The sequence below is a fragment of the Macaca fascicularis genome, chromosome 5 (genome assembly GCF_037993035.2).
Source record: "Macaca fascicularis isolate 582-1 chromosome 5, T2T-MFA8v1.1".
NCBI lineage: Eukaryota > Metazoa > Chordata > Mammalia > Primates > Cercopithecidae > Macaca > Macaca fascicularis.
The window spans coordinates 45,865,406-45,887,040 of record NC_088379.1 but is presented as its reverse complement, the minus strand read 5'-3'; the positions used below and the strand labels follow the sequence as shown (position 1 = coordinate 45,887,040).

At 36.2% G+C, this 21,635-nt stretch overlaps 1 protein-coding gene across 22 annotated transcripts in view; it reads left to right on the top strand.

The window, feature by feature from the left end:
• The first annotated feature begins 783 nt into the window (after positions 1–783).
• GABRA2 (gamma-aminobutyric acid type A receptor subunit alpha2) overlaps positions 784–21,635 on the top strand; it is a 148,631-nt gene continuing 127,779 nt past the window's right edge. For 4 of the 22 annotated variants that reach the window (XM_074039723.1, XM_045392324.3, XM_074039719.1 and 1 more), the window contains exons 1-3: positions 784–869; positions 2,408–2,488; positions 4,953–5,068. In XM_074039723.1, the coding sequence (XP_073895824.1) occupies positions 4,979–5,068 (90 nt within the window). In that variant the 5' untranslated portion in view covers positions 784–869; positions 2,408–2,488; positions 4,953–4,978. Of the gene's footprint in view, positions 870–1,099; positions 1,381–1,704; positions 1,949–2,021; positions 2,107–2,407; positions 2,489–4,952; positions 5,069–21,635 lie in introns of those variants that run through there. The other 18 variants (XM_065544962.2, XM_065544961.2, XM_074039718.1 and 15 more) reach the window with 7 other exon arrangements.

Genomic DNA, 21,635 nt, shown 5'->3' with positions numbered 1-21,635 from the left:
ATAAAATAGAACAGAAATAAGATAGATCAAACACACAGTGCTGAAAGTGTAAGATGGGACTGGAATTCCAAGTCCCTTTGCCAGTGAAAAGCCCTAAAGGGGGAAAACCTCAAACCTTGTTACCTTTCCTCCCCCTGGGGAATGAGTTGCAGAGGTAGTAGAAACACAGCAGGTCCCTTTTTGCTCCTGGGTAATGTAAACTTTTGGAGCTGTTGATTGAGTTTGATCACCTGCTAGGGAGGGCGCCTGTGAAAAGAGGTTGGAAAAGGATTGCTGGAAGTGAGCGGGAGGTTTCCCAAGATGTGTGTGTAATCTGCAAATGGACTTTACTGACTGGCTCAAGGGAATTCTCCAGCTTTAGAGCTTTCAGGGGAAATCGGTCTTGATTGCAGGAGTGTGAAGGAATGAATGATACATCAGGAGGGTTCAGGAAATCAAAGAAACTTCCTGCTGTCTGATTTCACGCAACATGCTTTGAACTTGGTCCTGCGTGGATGCGCTGATGACTAAGTAAAGGCGTGATTAGCCCCCTTGCCCTCCAGCGGGAGCGGAACCTCTTTACCTCTTAGCAGCCACGTCGCTCCACAGCAGGGTGATGTTGGGGGACGGGCGGCAGGGCGCGGCCCCAGGGATCTAGGGCATCACAGCCACACTGCATTTCCGACTTCACACCAACACCCACCAGCAGCCCTGCCAGGAACCTTGGGGGCTCTCGGGAGCCCCAGAAAGCGACCTCGGGGGGCAGCCCGGGGCGGCGCGTGGGCTCAGTTCCTCCTGCGCGGCGTGGGCGAGGGGAGCTGCGCTCCGAGCGCACCCGGGCGCCCGACGCCGCCCGGGTCTGCGCCGCTGCTAGTGCCAGGCGGGCGACGGTCGGTTTCCAGGGATCGAGGCAGGGGAGTGGGTGTGTAGGGGGGGGTCCCTGCGTTCCCGGGAACCTCCTTAGCCCTGCTACCCGGCCTGACTCCTCCTCCTCCTCCAGGCGCGGGGCTCGTGCCCGCCACCGCCGGCGCGCACCGCGCCTCCGCCAGCGTCCCCCCAATTCCCCCCCTCCGCCCCAGCTCCTGTCATCGTTTTCCCCCTCCTCCTCTTCCTCCTCCTCCTCTTCCTCCTCCTCCGCCCATACCGCCACTACGAACGCCTTTGCCTCCCTCTACACCTCACGCCGCCGCCGCCGCTCCTAGCGCTCCTCTCCGGCTTCCACCAGCCCATAGCTCCACGCTCGCTTGGCTGCTGCAGTCTCAGTCTCAGTCTCTCTCTTTCTCTCTCTCTCTCTCTCTCTCTCTCTCTCTCTCTCTCTCTCTCTCTCGCTCTCTCAAGTTTCCTATCTCGTCAAGATCAGGGCAAAAGGAAGAAAACACCGAATTCTGCTTGCTGTTTCAGGTAGGGTCGCACACGTTGGTCCTGATAGAGACCCTTTCCTGTTTGTCTTTGCCTCGCGTGCATGCCTCATCTCCCCCACCCCACTTTCAGAGGCTCCCTGGAAACGGAGGAGGCTCAATTCCCGCACCTCCCTCCTACCCAGCGCACTTAAAAAATAATTTCGATACTTATCACCAGAAGCATATTGGCAACTACAATAAAATCCAGGACACCTGCCCGGCAGCACGTTAGCCTGGCTCTTTTATAGTCTTCAACTTTGCACACTGTGATTACCGCTGCCTGCCTGGCTGATGTTTGCTGCCGGAGCCTCAAGCTCCTTCTCTCATTGTGATCGTTGGCTCCGGAGCAGCTGTCAAACGCGTCGTTTCGCAGCACTTGATCCGAACCCGGCTGCCTCCAAGACTTGGTCTTGGGCAACCGTGGGTGGGCAAGGAAGGATGTTATTTTATTTTATTTTGTTAAGGGGAGTGAAGAAACGAAAACGTGAGGACTGCAGTTCACTGTAATGAAAAGAATAATTGCAAAAGTGGGCTGCCTGCCCCTAGCTTTTCCCGCTGTGGTTGCGGAGGTGGTCTTGGTTGAGGGGGTTGTGGCGTGAAGTACCCATCTCTCCTCTCCTTTCCTCCCCTCCCCTCCAACCCATTCCCTTTCCAGCTGCTATGTCAATTTAAAGTCCGGGGTGTTATTATTACATGTGTGCGCAAAACAGTGTTTGCTGACGATGAGGTTGGGGGACATTCCTGGCAGAGAGAAGTCTGATTACTTGGTCATCTTGCTGTTAAAAAAAAGAAAGAAAAAAAAAAAAGAAAGAAAGAAAGAAAGAAGGAGAAAGGAAAAGGGTGGGGGTGGGGGTCGATAAAAAAGAAATCTTCTCTCAATCATCAAGTCCCACACACAGTCCAGGAAGTAATCTCCGTAGCTTTAACACGAATCCCTAACTAAAAGGATATTCTTTGGGGTTACTTGGATAGTGGAACTGAAGGCAATTTTAAGTGTATTTTGTTTTTCCTTTCATGGCTTTGTAAAGAGCGGCGGTGATGAAGACGAAATTGAACATCTACAACATGCAGTTGTTGCTTTTTGTTTTCTTGGTGTGGGACCCTGCCAGGTGAGATATTTATTGTATTTGACTATTTTAATTCAGGGTAAAGATGTGTTTCTTGTATGCCATTAATGCTTTTGAAAATCAAGGGTGTTTTAAAGAATTATTTCTCAGAAAGGGGGTGTATGGGGAAAGTGAACTATGAAGTAGTAGGTTATAAAAACTTCACTGCTTCTCGTTCTTAGTGATAAGATCCAAAAGCAAACAGAAGCATTTTCCATGCAGAACATTCACAGAAGAAAAGAAAATCCTTTCAATGGCATATTCCTACAAGGAATTGAAGTAATTAAGTATAGGCACTTATAATATAACACCAGGATTCGGTAAGGAAGCCAAGTTTTCCTTCAAGCTGACAGAAAAGTACCAGCTAAGTGATTTGAGTGTTAACTATTTTTTTTTTTCCTTTTTCTTTTCTTTTTTTTTTTTTTTTTTTAATGGTATGGCTCCTTTAGTCACCATAGAAAACCCAAATGATGTGTGAGTCTTAAACCTCTAGGTGGAGGTAGAATGCAACTTCACAATCACAAACAATAAAACAAAAGCTAGATTTATTAATCATCAACTTTTTGCATTATTAAGATTTTTTTCTCAAATGCTTACAATCAGGAGTACTGATTTAAAATATGTAATGAATTTTCTTTTGCCTATGCTATAAAAACATGAAATTAATTTTTATTGCTTTCAGTAACTTCATTTTATTTGTAGTCTTTCCTGATTTTCATCATCAGTGGGCATCTTTTCTTTAATGCCTTTAGGATATGATTCTCATAATATCAGAAGACCTAAGATACAAGTTTTATAAGAATGTTCTTGTAACTATTTATTTTTAAAAAACTAGTAAGTCTTTATTATATCTTTATTTATCTTTTAACTTTTTATTTTATTGCCCGAGTAATGGTCAAAGTATGAAAACATTTCATAGAATTGAGACACCATCTATCTCATAAAGCCTTGTTTTTATTTGGAAAATATCTACTAATTTAATGACTGCATATTGGTTTGAGAAAGAAAATACAAAATGTGATTAAAAAACACTTTCAAGCGAAAAGCTCTATGTGGAACTTTATGAAAATCTTACTTATTGGTTTTAAAATTAGCTACTAAGTAGGCAATACAGAAACTTTTGAGGCTAGAGGGTATAAAGTGATACACTTATTTAATTTGTAGATGTTTATCTTCATTTCAATATTTTAATATTTTCTCTGCTCTTAAGACAATATTTGTTTGAGGTTGGTTACCAGTTTTTGATGTATTGTGACTGCTTATAGCCACTAGCTCTGTTATCATTTAAATGCAAATGGACACTTTTGATAATATTTTATACAATGTGCCTTGATCAGAATGTAATTATATATTACTTTTATTTTAAAAGAGTGGACAATCCATGATCAGTTAATAATCATTGAAAATCTTAGTGTTTAACCATATTTCTCTCAACTAGTTTTCTGTTCTATATTTGACCAGTAGTGCTTATGCCAGTCTTGTATTCTATTATATAAATGATTCCTTTTTGGGGCCAGTAATTTAAATATCTGATTCATTCTGAGGAAAAAAAAAGACAATGAAAATGGACATTCTGTTTTATACATTTAGTTGCTTCTGCAACAAATTACTGCATGTGATAGAATCAGGGTTTGGCTTTATGATGGAGAAATAATGGAGAAAATCACAATTTCTAAAGCTTTTCTGGTGATATTTTGAGACCATTTGTTCTTTCTACAAATTTATCACCAAAACAAAATAACTAGGCATTTTAATCTTTACAATATTGCTCTTCTCAGAGACCAATCAGGAAGAACTAGGCTCTAAGGATCTCTGCAGCTGTGTATGTGTTGCTGATGCTTTCAGAGCCCACCTCCCCTCCACCTCCTGGCTACATGGAGCCTGGCACATAGCCAGTGGAGTTTCCCTGATGTCTATATTGCACTTGGCCATTGGGTGGAGGTATACCCAAAGTAAGGAAAAAATCCTGTTTTAAAAGAGAAAAAGACATACAAAAAAGAAAGACTCTTATGAGAGAGATAGAAAATATATTTACCTTCAAAAAGCAATTTATTTCCCAATTAATATTGAAAACAGTTTTTCACGAGTCTGATTACTGGAATTTTCTAACTATAGAATAGCAATGCTAATAGTGTTTGCATGTGTTAATCTACAATCATAATATATCCCAGGAGATGGGTTTAGAAAGAAAATGAATAGTCCACATGAAATGTTAAAGGGATAAGAATCTCAAATAATGTTAACACGAAACTTCTGATAATCTACTGTTTAGAATCTATTTCAATTTCATGTTTACCTTGTTTGCAGACATACCAGTATTTATAGAAGTTAACAAAAAAAAAAGGGGGAAAACGGGTGGTACTAATAGCCCAGGGAGTGTTAAAATTTAAATTAAGGAAGAAAAGCAGGTTGGCATTTGCAAAACACACGTATGTGTATATATAAGCTTTTAAAATTATCTGTTTAGGTTGGTGCTGGCTAACATCCAAGAAGATGAGGCTAAAAATAACATTACCATTTTTACAAGAATTCTTGACAGACTTCTGGATGGTTACGATAATCGGCTTAGACCAGGACTGGGAGGTAAAAATAGTTTTCCTTTTTTAAAACTCTCATAAAATAATGCCTTTAAAAGTTAAGGGTAATATTCCTATTTTAATAACATTTTGTATATGAATGCATCACTGTGTCTATAAAATTATAGAAAATAGAAAGTAAGATATATGAAAAAACATTATCTGTGATTCCTTTTATACATACATAATGTATTTAACATATCTTTCATAGAATGACTAAAGTCATATGGAGCCCAGACTTTCTGCATGAATAGTTTTTAAATTAACTTATTTTAAATGGCTAACTTTCTTACACTTAGAGTATGTTAAAATCTAGCATTATTGAGCAGATATACATATGAAAGTATATTTCATATGTAAAGAAAGTATACTTCCTTTGATCATATTTTCATATCAGCTCAGATACACAGAAATAAGGAACATAAAAAATATAAGAATATAGTGGTTGTATTTTAACAAATACACTTTTTAGCATTCTGTGATGATGCTTCTTTACACTTGCATGTGATATTTCTAAAATACGCACAAGTTTGTTGTTTTTGAAACTTTCAAAGACACTTCAGATATACATTAGACATAAGTCTAAATTTTTAGATTGTGGCACAGTTTGATTTCAAATTTAAACATTAGTTTTCTATTCAGAAAAATGTATTTTTACTCAAAAAGGGAAAGAAAATTTGGCTTGGGTAATATGTTAAATTTTAATGATTACAATTATCACTTGTTTGTTTCATAATCATTAAGATGTTTGGTCTCACAGTTAATTCAAAATTAAGACAAATTAGTTGAACAGTTGATAGTAATCGAAGATTTATATAGTTAATCTGGTTATTGCAAGTTTTAGTGACTTTGCAATCCTTAGTTGCTGGAAAAGATTTGTATATATATATATATTTTCTAACTGTATGGTTTGGATTGTCCATGGGTAAGAAAAAAGTTGGAGGAGGCCCAACTAGTTCAATAATATGTCATTTAATTTCTATTAGTTTTTTTACTTGAATCCCTGAGTGATATCTTACATTTTAAAAGAGAAATTCCAGAGAGGAATAATGTTCACAGACATGACACATTGTATCCTGAAGGAAGGATTCAGTTGCTTAATATATGCTTAGTTTCTAATAGGAAAAATAAAAAGGAAAAGAATATCTGATTAGTAATTAATATGCCTAATAAACATGAATATAAGGATTACTATCCATGTTAACATATGTGACAATGAACTATTGACCAAACTTGTATAAGAGAAATAAGCCTAGTAAGTAAGAAGTAAGGCTCTCATAATTCACAATCGTGATTTAAGAGGTAGTCTGCACTAAGGCAGATTTTTTTCCTAAGGCATAGATTGTATTATTTTAAAATAAATCTTCTGCTGTCAAATTTTAAAATATCGAAGTTAGCCTGTAGCCTTTGTCTCTTTGAATTTTTAAGAGGAGTATTTATCCTCTGGGTATACAGTTGGGTAGTAGAAACTACCTGTTTTAGGACTTAGGTATTGCCACTGATCTCCTTTATTTCTTTTGTAAAATCTTGCATCCTTTTTATTTCCAATGCTTTCATTCAAATAGAGATTTATGTTACCTTGTTAGTTGGGTTAATACAATACACTAAGTGGCTTTTCTTGAGTTATTCTCTTCCTTCCTCAATCCTCTGATATTGAACATATGCTAATATCTCACAGTCAGGTCAGTCTTCTTTTAGCTTTATACTCCTTTTCATATGTCACTCTCTTCTCTTGATCCAGTGCCAACGGTGGCTTCCCATTTCCTTTGGTAGATGGTGGTGAGGGATAGTGAAAGGAACATATTCCTTGGAGGAAGACAGGTCTAGACTGGAATTCTGCTCCATTCACACACAGAGCTGTGCCTTGGCCATATCACCTGTTTCTGTGGCTGTGATATAGTTACCTTTAGAGTTGTTGAGTTGATTATATAAACAAAAACTGTACATAAAGCGTGTGCTACATATTGGCAGTTCAATGATATCAATTCTTTCTCTCCTCCCTTAGATTGCTAATTTAACAAGGATTTCCACAGGCTACTTCTCTGGTTTCATTTACCACTTTACCCCACCTCCCATTCTTCCTGCCCTTCAAACACATCTATTTATTTTCTCTTGATAATTCATTCTCATCTATTTCCTTGGCTTTTAGTCATATGATCTCCTCTGATTGGAATCATTTTTTCCTCATCCCCTCTGCTGATCTAAACCCTAGCTTTCCTATGAAAATCATCTTAACACTAGTCTTTTTTAGTAAAGATCTTTCTTAACTGAATTGAAGCACCCAGATTAAATTTTCTCTTATTTTTTTTTAACCAGTCATTGGCACTATGTCTACTGGTACATATTATATGCTATCTTGTATGATATATTACCATTTTATGTTTCTCTTGTTACCTTATTAAGATTTGAAGCTCATTGAGTCAAGATATTGTAAAATAAATCCTCTTTTCTCAGCAACTAAATATTGATTTGCATATTGTGGTCATGAAATAAATGTTGATGCTTGATTAACTTTTCTGTGACCAGCTCATTTCTGGAAAATGGGACTACCTATATCTGGCTGACCTTTTAGTTAGGAATGTTGAGGTTGTAAGTTGAGTATCGCTCTGCAGAAGAGCAGTGTGACTTAATGAAGAGAACCTTGCTTTAGACTGGAGATTTAGCAAAATCCTGGCTCTGGGTCTAAGCAGTTGTGTGACCTTTCAATCCCTAGCCTCTCTGGATCTATATTTGTCATCTGTGAAACAGGATTTCTAATGACATTCTTAAATTTTTTTGAATTTTAAATATGACATATGCCATGAATTTAGCATAGAGACTGGCATTTAGTGGACAGTTAATAAATGATAATAGCTAAAAGACTTTGAAGAACTTTCTAAATGTACTGTTGCAAGTTTAAATTATTATCATGATTACTTCTGTATCCAACATTTTTAGTCTGAATGCACACATGTCATTTCAAATAGAAAGCTCAGGGAAATTACCTGTATCATTATTTCCCAGAAATGAATAATAAGGGAAAAATGGGCTCAATTCGATTTTAATGTCTCAAACTGAACTTCTCTATTGATCAATAATCTAGTTAATTAATCTCAGTTACTATTTTCTTTCCTTTATAACTATGACATAAATGAGTACATAGAAAAGAGGAACCAGTTTTGAACTATGAGTTAGAAAAAATGTTCTTTTCACCTGGCTCTATCATTACCAGCTCTTATTCTAGACATTTTGAGCCTGGATATTTTCTTTGGGAAAATGGGAATAATAGAATTTTATTCTAAGAGGAGGACACTCCATTGTGATTCATTTATATGACAAAAATTATATAATATATTGAGTAAAATATCTTAAGGTATTTAATGATTAATAATAGATCCCTTTAAAATTTTAAGTCAGAGCATGCCCCTCAACAGCTCAGATCCTTGCAATGGTGTCCTATTCATTCAGAATAAAAGCTGAATTTCTTGCGGTAGCCTGCAAGGCCTTGCAAAGTTTTTCTCCCCACTCTTTCTTTAACCTCACCTCACACAACTCTCTCTCTCTTGCTAACATTGCTTCAGTCACATTGGCTTCCTTCCTGCTCTTTGAACACACTGGGATACTCTGTGGAGCCTTTTCTCTGGTTGTCTTCTCTTCCCTGGTGTATCCACTGGTCTCATCTTCTCAACGAGGTCAACGCTGACCAACCTAATGAAACCCCAACCTGTCTACCCATCAGCAATCCTGATCCTCTTTGCCCAATTTCATTTTTTGTTTGTGCTTCTTTAGCACTATATATATACAAATATATATACATATATACTTTATTGCCATTATATTAATTGCACATTTTTATCTCTTTTGCTAGAATGTATGCTCTATGAGCTCAGGGATTTTTTGCTTGTTTAGTAGCTTGATTCACTGGTATATCTATCCTAAGCATCTGGAACCGTGCCTGGCACATAGTGAGCACTCAACAAGATATCTCTTGAATGACTTTCCATTTTATTAGTTGATTTCATTTTTGTTTTCAATGTGCCACCATGAAAATGATCAACTATAGAGTTTACTTCATCCTTAAAATCAATGGAATGATTATTTAATTACTACACCAACCTCTCACTATTAACACCAATGTATTTTAAGTTGATTTCTTGGTGAATTGGGATAATTATTATACCAATTACTTAAACTCCTGACTTACAGTACCTGTGATTCTGCCCCAAACTAACTGTGTGATTTTGAGTGATTCATTTTTCCTATCTATGACTTAATTTACTCATCTGTGAAGTGGGAGGAGGAGTTCTACTTATTCTATTTATATCTCACAGGGATAGTATATGGCTCAAGAACATTGAAATTCTTAAGAAAGTGCAATGTGACATAAAATTGATAGGTATTAGTATTTTTAGCTATAGCAGAGGAGAATTCTTCAAGGAGAATATTATGTTAGAAAGTAATATTATTTGAAAAACATGTCAAGAAAATATTGGTAGGTCTTATGCGTTTGGTAGTCTCACTTCATTGTGGGCCTGAAAACTTGACATGGCATTGCCTCAAAATCTTATCTAACAAGACCGTAGATGCAGATTAGCCAGAACTAATAACTGTATCAAGTCTTCTCTTTGTCTTCAATTTAGTCATTAGAACTAACAAGTAGGGGTACCTCCCATGGATGTTTATATTTCAGAGGAGGCTTTCACACTGTTAAATGAATAAAAGGAGCAACAGTTGTTTTTTGGGGCCAATTTTATAAGGTCATTGGAAAACTGAATGCGAAGACAGGCCTCATATATTTATGAAAGCTGACATCCACATGATCAAGAGTAACAACTATTAGCTATGACAAGCCTTGGAATCTAAATTATAGATTCAGCCTGGAAAATCTAGATTGAGTACCATGCTTAACTGCACATTGAAAAGCTGTTTTGAGGAGGTTGGCTAGTTAGAACCACCCTCCCCCAACCTGGTAGTTTTGTTTTATACTCTGAAACCTTGAAGATGCTTTATGCTTAAAAACCATGAAAAACATGAGGTCTGAACACAGACTTAGTGTCTGATGGTCAGTTTTCAACTTCATTCTTGGATATTTATCCTCAGGCTGTGGAGAGATATATGATAAAATATTTCCGTTGATGTTATTACTCCTCAAATTTACAAAAAATGAAATAGAAGCTATTGAGTGGGAAAAAGTTAATACCAAAAAATCTGATCTCTCCCAGAACCTACGAGGAATTCTGACCTCAAAAGAGCATTGTATTACTTCATAAAGTAATGGTTAAGATCAGTGCCTGCTTTTGAATTCTGTTCCTATTGTATATACTTATATAACTTTCAGCACATTGCTTAACCTCTCCTTGCTTTGGTTTCTTTATTTGTAAAATTACAAGGCTTATTGGTTTTTTTGAGGGCTTATTTTACTTTTTACATCTAATCCCTTTGGACAGTGGCTGGCAAGCAGAGTAAGAACTCAATACATGTAGAAATTATTATCGTTATTTTTGGTTCTACTACCACTTCTACTAGAAATGAAATAGAATATATCAACCCATGTCACATTTAATTTATAAAAGCTTTGACTTCTGAAACACGATAAACTTGGAGCACACAGGATCCAGCTTTAAAGAAAGAAGTTATTTGTGTGTTTCTTATGCATTCAGTCTTATTGTGGGCACATCTTTGTACATGAACAAAATCCCTGAAAACAAAACCAATGAAAAAGATGATGTATTTATCTTTCATGATTACTATCATGACATATAAAAATTTGGCATCATTAATTCAAGATAATGAATTTGTCTATAGAAGCAAAGGTGTATTTACAGAATATAAGCTCATCATATGATATAAATGATAATTTTAGGGACACATCATAAAATTGAAAGCATAGTCACCACCCTAACCTGGGATGTACCAGACACTTCAACAGCAAAACCTCTGAGTCTTGAAACTTTAGAGTATATATCCTAATGCTTGATCACATCATACTTATCTTTATGATTATGGGGGTGGAGACATCAAGAGGGAGAGAACATGCCAAAAGTGTTTTGAGATCTCAGTATATAAAACTGAGGAGGCGAGGGGAAGATAGGGAAAGGTAGGTTGCAAGATGGTTGGAAAGAAGAGATCGAGCAGAGCTGTTAAGTAGTTCTAGTCTCAGATGAAGGCAGAGTAAACTCCAGATGTTAAAGCTTCTGCTTCTTTGAAAAGCTGTGATGTTTGGCATTCTCCTCAATCAGGCAGCTGCAGTCAAGGCTGATGCTCCTTCAGAAGCATGAGGCAGCTGAGAATCTAGTCTCCCTGCCTTTCAGACTCAGATTCCTGGGTTCTCCTAAAGTTCACTGAGTAGGATAACCTTCAGAATAAGCCTTCTGCATAAGCAGATTTCAGAGCCCTTTCATGCTCCGCATGAGAGCCACCCACTAGACTGCCTAAAGGTTACAGGGAACACTGCATTTTATTATTTCATGAGTGAGAAAATGAAAATAAATTGGGATGATTTCACACAAGTGTGTAAATAGCTTTTGATAAAAGTGTAAATGACTGATATCAAGTAGTTTGTCATTTCCTATTTATTTAAATTTACTTTGTGGGAGGCATGAAACATGTAATGGCTGCCTGAAGTGGGATGGGGAGGCTGGAGACTTGTGGACACAGCTTTCAAAGTCAGTTTCTTGAATTGTGTCTGGGGGCTATCCCACTTCTCTCCATATGGCATGAAAATAGCATGCTGATGGACTTTAACACAGTGCATGCTAGGTTAAACTAGAAACATATTAATGTTAGGTACAGCTTTTTGTGATGCTTTTTAATATTTTGAGGCATGACTAACAAGCATCTTAGTGTTTCTGCACACCCTCATTAACACTGTGTGTTGCTTGCCCACTCCTTGTTGCAGAATGGGACTAAGATAGACTTCTTAGGAAGTAATTACGGTGAGGTAGTTTTGCAGAATTTTGTCTCAGTTGGTTGCTTTAACCAGATATATAGCATGTGATTGTTTTTATAGAAAAGACAGACTGAATGTATGAGAGCACTGGATGCATTATATTGGATAGTAGCACTTTCTCTCCATACAGCAAGTGTCAGGCAAAGTTTAAGGTGATGTCAGTAAAGTGCATGGCCCAGAGAATATTAACTATTTTTTTTTTTTGAGACAGAATCTTGCTGTGTTGCCCAGGCTGGAATACCATAGACTCAGTCTTAGCCCACTGTGGCCTCCACCTCCCAGGTTCAAGTGATCCTCCTGCCTCAGTCCCCTGAGTAGCTAGGACCGCAGGTGTGTGCCACCACACCCAGCTAATTTTTAAATTTTTTGTAGACACAGGGTCTCACTATGTCTGGTCTTGAACTCTTGGCTTCAAGTGATCCTCCCACTTTGGCCTCCCAAAGTGCTGGGATAATAGGCATGACCCATTGTGCCTGGCCGCTACCCATGTTTTAATGAACTAACACTAGGGCTTTGTTTTCATCTGAAAACATTTTTGGTTAATAGCAGTTGGTTCTTTCAACCATCACTATTGTGAAGGTGTTGTCCTCAGTCATAATTTTGAGGGATGCTTATTTTGGCTGTTTCAGGCACAAGCATGCCTCACTCACTGTATTTTTTGCCTGTAGCACTTCAGCTCAGATGCAGTCAAAGTTTTTCTTTCTCTCCCCCTTAATACACAGTGGATAAATTGGACCATAAGCATGACTGATCCATTTGTTTTAGTGTTCTATTTTGATTGCTACAGATAAATCACCTTGTAGAAATCTATATTGGTAGTGAAGATAGTGAAATGAACAGATTGGCCAGTAAACAATTCATTACTTCTCAATGTGTTAACACAGAAAGAGTCAAATTAAATTATTCTAGTATTTTGTTCCTTAAAATGTGTATTGAAAGTGTGTGATATGCCAGCCACTGCACTCTGCAGGATATAAAGACATACAAGGTGTGGTGTTGGTCTTCCTGGAAATGAAGTCTCTCAGGGGGAGATGAGGCATATACCCTGTCATTCTCAAAATAGCTTGAAACCACACAACACATGGTCCATTATAAGAACATTCTATTGAAGTTTAGAGAAGTAGGAAATGATTTTTGCTTGTACCATTTAACTGGAGTTAGCCAAGTTTTGTAGTTGTAAGTATAACTCATTCATTCAACTGTTTCTTACTAAGGGCTTAGGATTTGCTGGGTACTATTTTAAATGCTAGAAATCCTATCATGAACAAGATCCAGTCTGCATAAATTCATATCACACCATATTTTGGCTTGTTCTGGCTTTCATGTGTTCTAGGCACTGGTTTCTTCTTTCTCTTCTTAATTAAGAATTGTATATAACCACTCTGTGTTTTCTTTATTGAACTTTAAGTATTCTGTCATAAAGGGAAGAGTGATTTCTGGTATATTTACTGTGAGACGGAGAATTATGATATATACAGAAGAGAGTAAGACTCAGAGAGCACATTTTTCTATGTCTGTAGCAGGGATGTCGAGGGTGTTTAAGTGTGGCATTCCCAAAAGTACTAAGACAGTGTTAATTCCAATAGAAACTTCGTATACTATTCTGTTACCTTCTTTAGAAAAACTTATTTGTTTTGAGCTACAGGTGAAAGAAAGAAAACTAGAAATGAACAGCAAAATGAAAAACTTTTAAAGAGTTATGTGATGAGAATTATGTTTATTTCTTCTAAATTTTTAGTGTTGTTAACACAGAATTCTGGAAATTTTTGTTTTTCAGTTAAAATACCCTCAACCCATGAGGTACAGATCTTATCATTTACAAATAAGGTATTATAAAACTAAAATTAATCTTTAAATATTAAATGATTATATACAGAAGCTCATCAAATTAAGGATATCAACTTATCACCATATACAGATCCCTTCAAATTCTCCACTAGATTTTGCAGTGTAAGTAATTAGCATTAGTGGTAGTTTTGGTATCTTGGTGTTTTTTGTACAATAGTACCTTTTTAAGGTGTAATCTTAATTTGATATATGAGTTAAATCTATTTCATCTTCTCTATATTTCTTGTTTATTTCAGTATTAAAATATGTTAAAAAGTAAAAATAGTTTCACATAATTTTTTTAAATAGTATTCTGCGATTTAATAAATATTTTTATTAACATTCAGATTGTCACAAGCTTATTAGGGGAGTGAATGCAAAATGTTTCGGGGATATATGTTATGCCTTTTTTTTTGTATAGAAGCATATCGTTTTCTTAGAGAATGTGATTAATTAGGGCATTAATAATTTGATTTAAAACGTCATACAAAGTAAGATGTTCCTTCTGATATATATAAATATGCATATAGTATCCATCAAAAATATACTAAAAATAAGGTCATAATATTTTTAAATGTTCGGTGGAGATGTAGCAAAGCCTAATAACTTCATGAATATTTCAGGAATATACTGAAATACATGAGTATTTCAATATAATGGGTAGTACAATTGGATTTTGTTTATGAGCAGAGGAGTAGAGTTACATCTCAAGGTTAAGGAAAGTTGAAGAAGGGATAAAAATTATAAATGTCTCCAAGTAGTATTACAAAATACATTATTTAGATTGTGTTTTTTAATGGGACCTAACATATTTTAGTAAGTATTGCATAGGCATTTGGTTTCCATTAAGTTGGCAAAAGGATCGGATGCTTTTAGAATTAGGTATGTTAAAAACTTTCCAGGACAGAAGATAACTCCAGACTTGAACTGGAGGAGTTTAGAGGAGGAAGACAAATGTCACGGGGGACTTTTAGAAAGTGATGGAAGATTTCCTGTTTACTCTTAATTACTTGTGAAGATTTTAGATTTTGTAGCAAAAGATGCTGAGTTACTAGGATTTTTTGGTTGGAGAGTTCAAATTTTTTCAATTACATGCATTTTTAAGGGTCATTACAATAGAATTCCACAAGTTAGCAATAGTCAAAGAATCAGGGTAAACATATCAAATTCATTGTTGTTACTGTGATTATATAGAGAAACTCTTCAAAATTTTCAGGAAAAAAATAGTGAGCTAAAATGCTACTTAGGTTTGCAAAGAAGATTAAAATTTGGATACCACAAGAGAGTACTTCCTAATTAAAAGAAAATGGAATTGCAAGGCTGGTGTTCAGGTCAGGTAGAAGGGAATATGGGAGGATAGATTTAATTAGTTATCTAGGGCATGTAAGGGTAATCACTGAAGCAAAAAATGGGAAACTGATGATTCGTGCTTAGTAGAATTGCAAAAGAATTGTCCAACACATATTCGAGTAAAAGAAACTTCAGAATCTTAAGAGACTAAATGGGGCAGGCTTACATTGTAAAAATATTATAAAAGAATTAGAGTTAATGTAGAGTCACTTTTAAGGAAGCAGAGGATTTCTAAGACAACAGTAATTAAAACTGAGGATCCTTTTATCATTTTGAGTAGTTTTGGCTTAGTGGCAATTATAGAGTTGCAGGATCAGAGATAACTAACAAGAAAACCATATATAGAACCATGTTATTAGTAATAATTATATTAAAATATGTCACCATTTAAAAAGATTAAATGTCGTAAGTTGACTTCTTATTATTCAGGTACATACATCAGAATAACAGTTACCTGAACTCTTAAGGGAGAAAAGACAATGTAGTAGTGAGGAGAATATTCATGCTGTAACAGATTCATTTCAACTTTCGTTCCTTCAAGCTTCCCTGATAATCTGCAGGGTTCTAGGAGGTATTTTTGACTGCTGCCAAATTGATGGCACAATTAATATCTTTAACAGGGAGGGTCATTTAGGATTTACATTATGATCTGTGAAATATAGGGGTGATGAAAAGTTCCATGGAATACAGTTGCTGACTCAGGATGAGGACATTTACATTCATATGCTTATTACACAGATGTTGACTGCGTTTGCCATTCTTTTTTAGCTGCTACCACATCCATTCTGGTCTTTGTCATTTTTGGTGACAGCTTCTAATACAGTCATCTCAGCCTCAGATATCTGACTGCCACCAGTTCCAGGGGGCAGCTGCAATTTCTGACTGTGTTGCCACTGCATTGGAACAGCTGGGATGTTAAGCAAAATCTATCAACACAAGGAAATTGGGCAGGTGCACATTTAAGTGACTGGATCTGAAAGTTAGCGGGGTGAAAGCAGATGTCTCTTCATCATATCCCTTCCCTTTAGGGAACAGTTTGTGGCCTCTTATATCTGTAATTTTCCCCACCCGCTTAGAGAGGGTGGTGTAACACTTTACATACTTCTGTCTGAAGACATTGGAAAAGGATATAGTAATCTCAAGTGACTTTTTATACTGCAAATTTAATGCCAATTGGAAACAGGAAACTTTGCTCTCTAGCATTGGAATAAAATTATCAAATATAGGTAAGAGAAGAATTATCATAGTAGCCTTCATCGGTTAGGGATGTGTTTGCCTGAGTGTAATAGGAAATTCCACCTACAGTGACTTCAGTGGGGGTTAATTTTTCTCACGAACAAGAATTTTACAGATTGGTGGTTCCTAGCACTAACTGAGTTCTTAAAAAAGGTGGCTTAAATAACATAGACTCTTTATTTTTTTCATCACCTTCCTTAGTGTTTCCTTCTCTTTATGCTTGTCACCTCATGATCTCAAGATGACTGCTGCAGCTCCAACTATCCTATCTATGATTAAGGCCAGAATAAAAGGAAGGAATGGAATCATCTGTTCCTTATGTCAGAAAAATAAGACTTCCAGGCACTTGCAGCTGATTTCTGCCTTTACCTTCATAGCTCTTTTCAGCTAGGAGGACATCTGGGGAAATTAGTGTCCTGCTTGGCATTGGGCACATTTCTGCCCTAAATAAAATTGGATTTATTAGAAAGGAGGAGGATGTATTTGATCAGAAAGCTACTGGCAATGCCTGTCACATCTGTTAACTCTCTAACAGAAAAGTTACTTATTCTCTCTGTGCCTCCATTTCCCGCTTTGTAAAGTGTGCATATGAATAACCTGGTTGGTGATTATTAACATGCATATGTTGATTCAATACATTTATGTGGAACTCAAGATGCTGCATTTCTAACAATCTCCTAGGTGATGCCAGTGCTGCTGTTCTGTGTGCCACACTTTGTGCAGCAAGGAAGTGATTAGCTCAGGCTACCATGTTGTACAACCCCAGGGGAAATTCAGAAAGAATATAATGTAGTGAAGAGAAGGGGCCCTTTAAGTGCTCACTAAATATTATTATGATATCAATTTTTTGACACTTAGAGATTTATAATTTTTATTTCTAAATGTTGGTGGTGATAAACTTTATTTTTAGCAGAGTATAATCATAAACACATTTATTTCTTATACTTTTACAAAATTGTTGGTAAATATAAGACTGACCCTTAATTTAGGTGGATATGATGCGTAATATTGAATACAATTTCTCTATCCAGTCATGACTGCACTTTACTTATATCATCCTCTATGAGTAAAAAAAAACCATATCTATATCTGTATATAGGTATGTAGAAAAAATTAAAACTAGTCTGCAATAATGCTCAGTAATATTTGAACCTTGCTTTATAAAAACTGTATTGGATACTGCAGTTAATGAGTTGTGGGAAGAAAAAATCGAAATGAAGGTTTTGAACAAAATCTGCATAAAAAATGGATTATAAAAATAACTAATTTAAATCTGAATATGGTTTTATGATAAAAAAATTACCACACTTAAAGTTTTGGCAGAAATATAATAGTACTCTCAATTTAAATTATTTTATGTTCTATTTAACATGTTCTAAATTTTCCCTTTGGAGAGATAAAAAGGGTGATGTTCTTTAGAACAATATTATATATGATTTGTATCAGAGCCTGACAAAGACCACTTTATAAATCTAGAGGATCCTGAATTGGTGAAAAATATTGTACTTTAATTTTACTGACTTGCTAAGAGGAGAAAGAGCCTTTAATTTGATCAGAGGATTTTGTGATGGCAAAGCTGTGTGCTAGAGTACAAAACAAACGCTAGTTTGTATATAAATTTTTTTTGTGTAAAAGCTGTGTGACTATGGACCAGTATTATCTCTGTGACTCAGTTTCTGGAACACGAGTATGAGGGGACTGTTGTTCAATAACCTACAATGCCCCTTCGATCTAAAATTTCTCCTGTGGTTTTGTGAGTGTGTGAGTGTGTGAGTGTGTGTGTGTGTGTGGCTTGTTTCAAGGCAAATAGAGTAGAAAATAGCGTTCTTGGAACAGAAATCTAAACCAATTTTTTCTTTGTAGAGAAATAGACAGATATAGAGTTGAATACAAGCAGAATAAGGCTGCAAACCTCTAAAGTCTGTCCAGCCTGGAAGGACACAAAGGCTGCTTTGGTTTTCTGACTCCTAGCAACTAGGAGTTTGTACAAAATTAGGTGCTCCCATTGCATGAAAATTCCAATTAAGAGCTTCTTTTAAACCTGAGTAAGGTTTGATTAGGAAGTGACTGGTGTAAGTAAGATAGTAATAAATGCATTAAATTATATTTCTCAGCTGTTTATGCTTCTAAATGTTGCTCTATATTCTTTATACATGGTATGTGAATGGCAACATCTCTTCAAATTCTCTGTCCTGTTGGACTTCATAGATCTATCTCCACTTGATACTCCTCTTCCTGTTTTTTTTCCCCCCTCTACTATTCTTTATCAGGTTTTTTTTTTTTTTCCTTTGGCTTCTCTTTATCTTCTCTCTTCTGAAGTATATGGGTGCATTCCAATGTTCTATACTTTTAACTCTTACCTTTTACTTTAATGATTTTCCCAAAACAGTTTAATTCAATTTCATGACCTTAAATATTAACCTATATGTAGTTTATTCACGAATTTTAATTTCTATCCCAGATGCTTTTTTTTTTTTCTGCTTTGCTTATTATTGTTCAGATGAACTCCTTTCTATGATTATCCACTACTTTCATGATTCAGGGCACTTAAGGTAGCTCATGTAGCCAATGGCGTCTGTTCACTCTTTTTGGCTCCATCTCTTACTACTTGTCACTAATTTTGTTTGTGGTGGTCCAGATTCACTGAATTAATTTCATCTTTTATGTTTTAGTAAAATTTAAAAATAGACTTCGGACCACTAGCCTGTGAGTCATTATGTAGACTATTGCTTCTATTAGGAACCACATTTTCCTATTTTTAGGTTTTAGATTAGATGTCACTACCATCTAGAAGCCTAAATGACTACCATCCACTTAAATACGCACATTTCCTTTGGAACAAATCTCCCATTACTATATTTAATATAACTCTAACATGTAGTTTTGTATTTCTATCATACACCCATTGGAATCTAAGATCTCTAAATACAAAGACTTATGACTCTCTGCCTGTTGATTTATCCACAATACTATATGTAATATTGTTAGGATATAACAGTAATCACATATTTTGAATAGATAGACGAATGATGAACCGTGCCCTTTCATACATGGATTTCTCAAATTAAGTTTCTAGGAACTAAACTCATAATTCTGCCACCTAAAACTGTTTTTTCAGCCTGTAGTTCTCTTGCATGGCTAATGGTATCTGTATTTGTCAAGCTACAATAACTAAAAATCCATCTGAAAATAATTTTTCAAATTCTCTTCACTCCTATCCAGTTTCTTGCTTCTAATCTCCATCCTCTAATCCACAGGTATCAACATAATGTATTGGCCTATTCTTGTTTTTAAATAAATAATTAACTTAAAACATTTGGAATCCAATAAAATGTGAACTTCTGTCTTCTCTTTTAAAGATGACAAATCTGATGACCCCAAGCTGAAATTCCCGATGACAGTAGCTCATTGAAATTCGGTAATAGCTTCCCTGATTACAGGGGTGTGCCCTTTAGATTTAGCCAGAGATCCATCCAGTGTATGTCACTCAGTCGAGTAAATTGCTTGACCAGGAAATATTGTGCTGCCCCAAGGAAACGTTTGAGTATATTAACCTAGCCCTACCCTATTTTCCATATTGCCAGATTTCTAACTTTTAGTTAGATTTGATTATGTAGTTATTTTGCTCAACATCTTTAATAGCTTTCTTCTTTCCCAGTTTCCAGAGTGGAATCTCCAGTCTGTGTAACATAGCCTTCAAGAGCCAGAACAAAGGGGCCCAAACTCAAATGCTCTCCATGGGCAGAACAAATAAAGGAATGAGTGGAGCATAATGGAGATTGAAGAACTAGAGAGCACATTTCTTGTACAAAGGATGTTGAGTTTTATCTGATTACTGCCATATAAGTGTTTAAAATCAGAGTTGCCAAATATTCCAATTATTTTTTAAAAGTTGTTGAAGATCTCCATTTTTATAGAAAGTTTTCTTAAGCCTTAAAGGTCAACCAATTTTCATTTAAATCAAAGTAAACACATTCTGTGCTTCCCAAACAAATCACACTTGAGTATTAGTTTGCAGTCTCTGGCCCTAAACCAATACTTCTCATAAAAGGTATGAAAAAATCAGTCAGAAAACTTGTTAAGTGCAAATTTAACAAATCGTCAAAGACTCATTCAGATTTGGTTTGGTCCCAGAACTATATTTCATCAAATGTTCTTGATTCTGATGCACGTGGTCCAAACACTGGACTGAGTCATCTGTTTTCAAGGTTCTGGTTAAAAATGATGGTTTCTTTCTTCTTTCTCTCATAGTTCTTTATTTGAACTCTTAAGTTAAAAGGGAAAAATATATGTGTATAGTAAGATTGGTCTGTTACCAGATGAGTCTAGCTAGCATTTTCCTTAAAACCTCAAAGAGATACCTTTGTCCCCCATTGTTATGAGCTGGCTATCAGTGTTATAAGGTCAGAGTCCTACTTTTGTTTAGTGATTGGATTAGTCAGAATTAACTGACTTATGTTTCAGTAGTAACTATCCAGTTTTATCTCTCTCTCATGTATCTTGCTCACAATCCAACCTTGTCCACTGAGGTTGGATGGCATGTAGGAATGAGCTCTTTTATGTCTTCCTCACTTATGGTCTCAGGTTGATGGACCTCCACTATCTAAAACATTGCTAGCCACTGTGTCCAAGGGAAAGATGTAGCTAGGTGCACACTGTCATTTAAAGTTTCTGCCCATATGTGACACAATGTCCCTCTGCCCACAGTCCATTGTTCAAAGGAAGCCATATAAACATGTTTAACTTCAAGGGGACAGGGAAGTGCAACCCTACCATTTACTCAGAAGTAGAAGAACTAGCAATATTTTGCAAGTAGCTTAATGACTACCACACTTGGCAGGTAGAACCCATTTCTCAGGGTGCAAGTCATCTTCCATAGTGACTGATTATACAAACTGTTTGGTGGCACAGGTCATATCTCATTTTAAGATATATAATTCTGCAACTATGTTTTGTCTGTAGCATGCATAGAATATTTACGAAGTTAACTATTATATAAAATTAATTATTATAAAGATATGATGTTAATAACAACGCTTTTCTGGATATAGTCAACTTTATATACCTTCTCTTTTCTTGGTGTTAGAAGTCAGTGCTGTATGCTCTTTATCCCAAGCTCCCAGGAATAAAGAGCTTTGCCATTTGTGCTGTGAAGAGATAGTTCCAGTTGAAGATATTTAAAAAGAGATAGTCTTTGAAGTGTTAGTCTGAAATTTCAACCTCTGTGACAGTA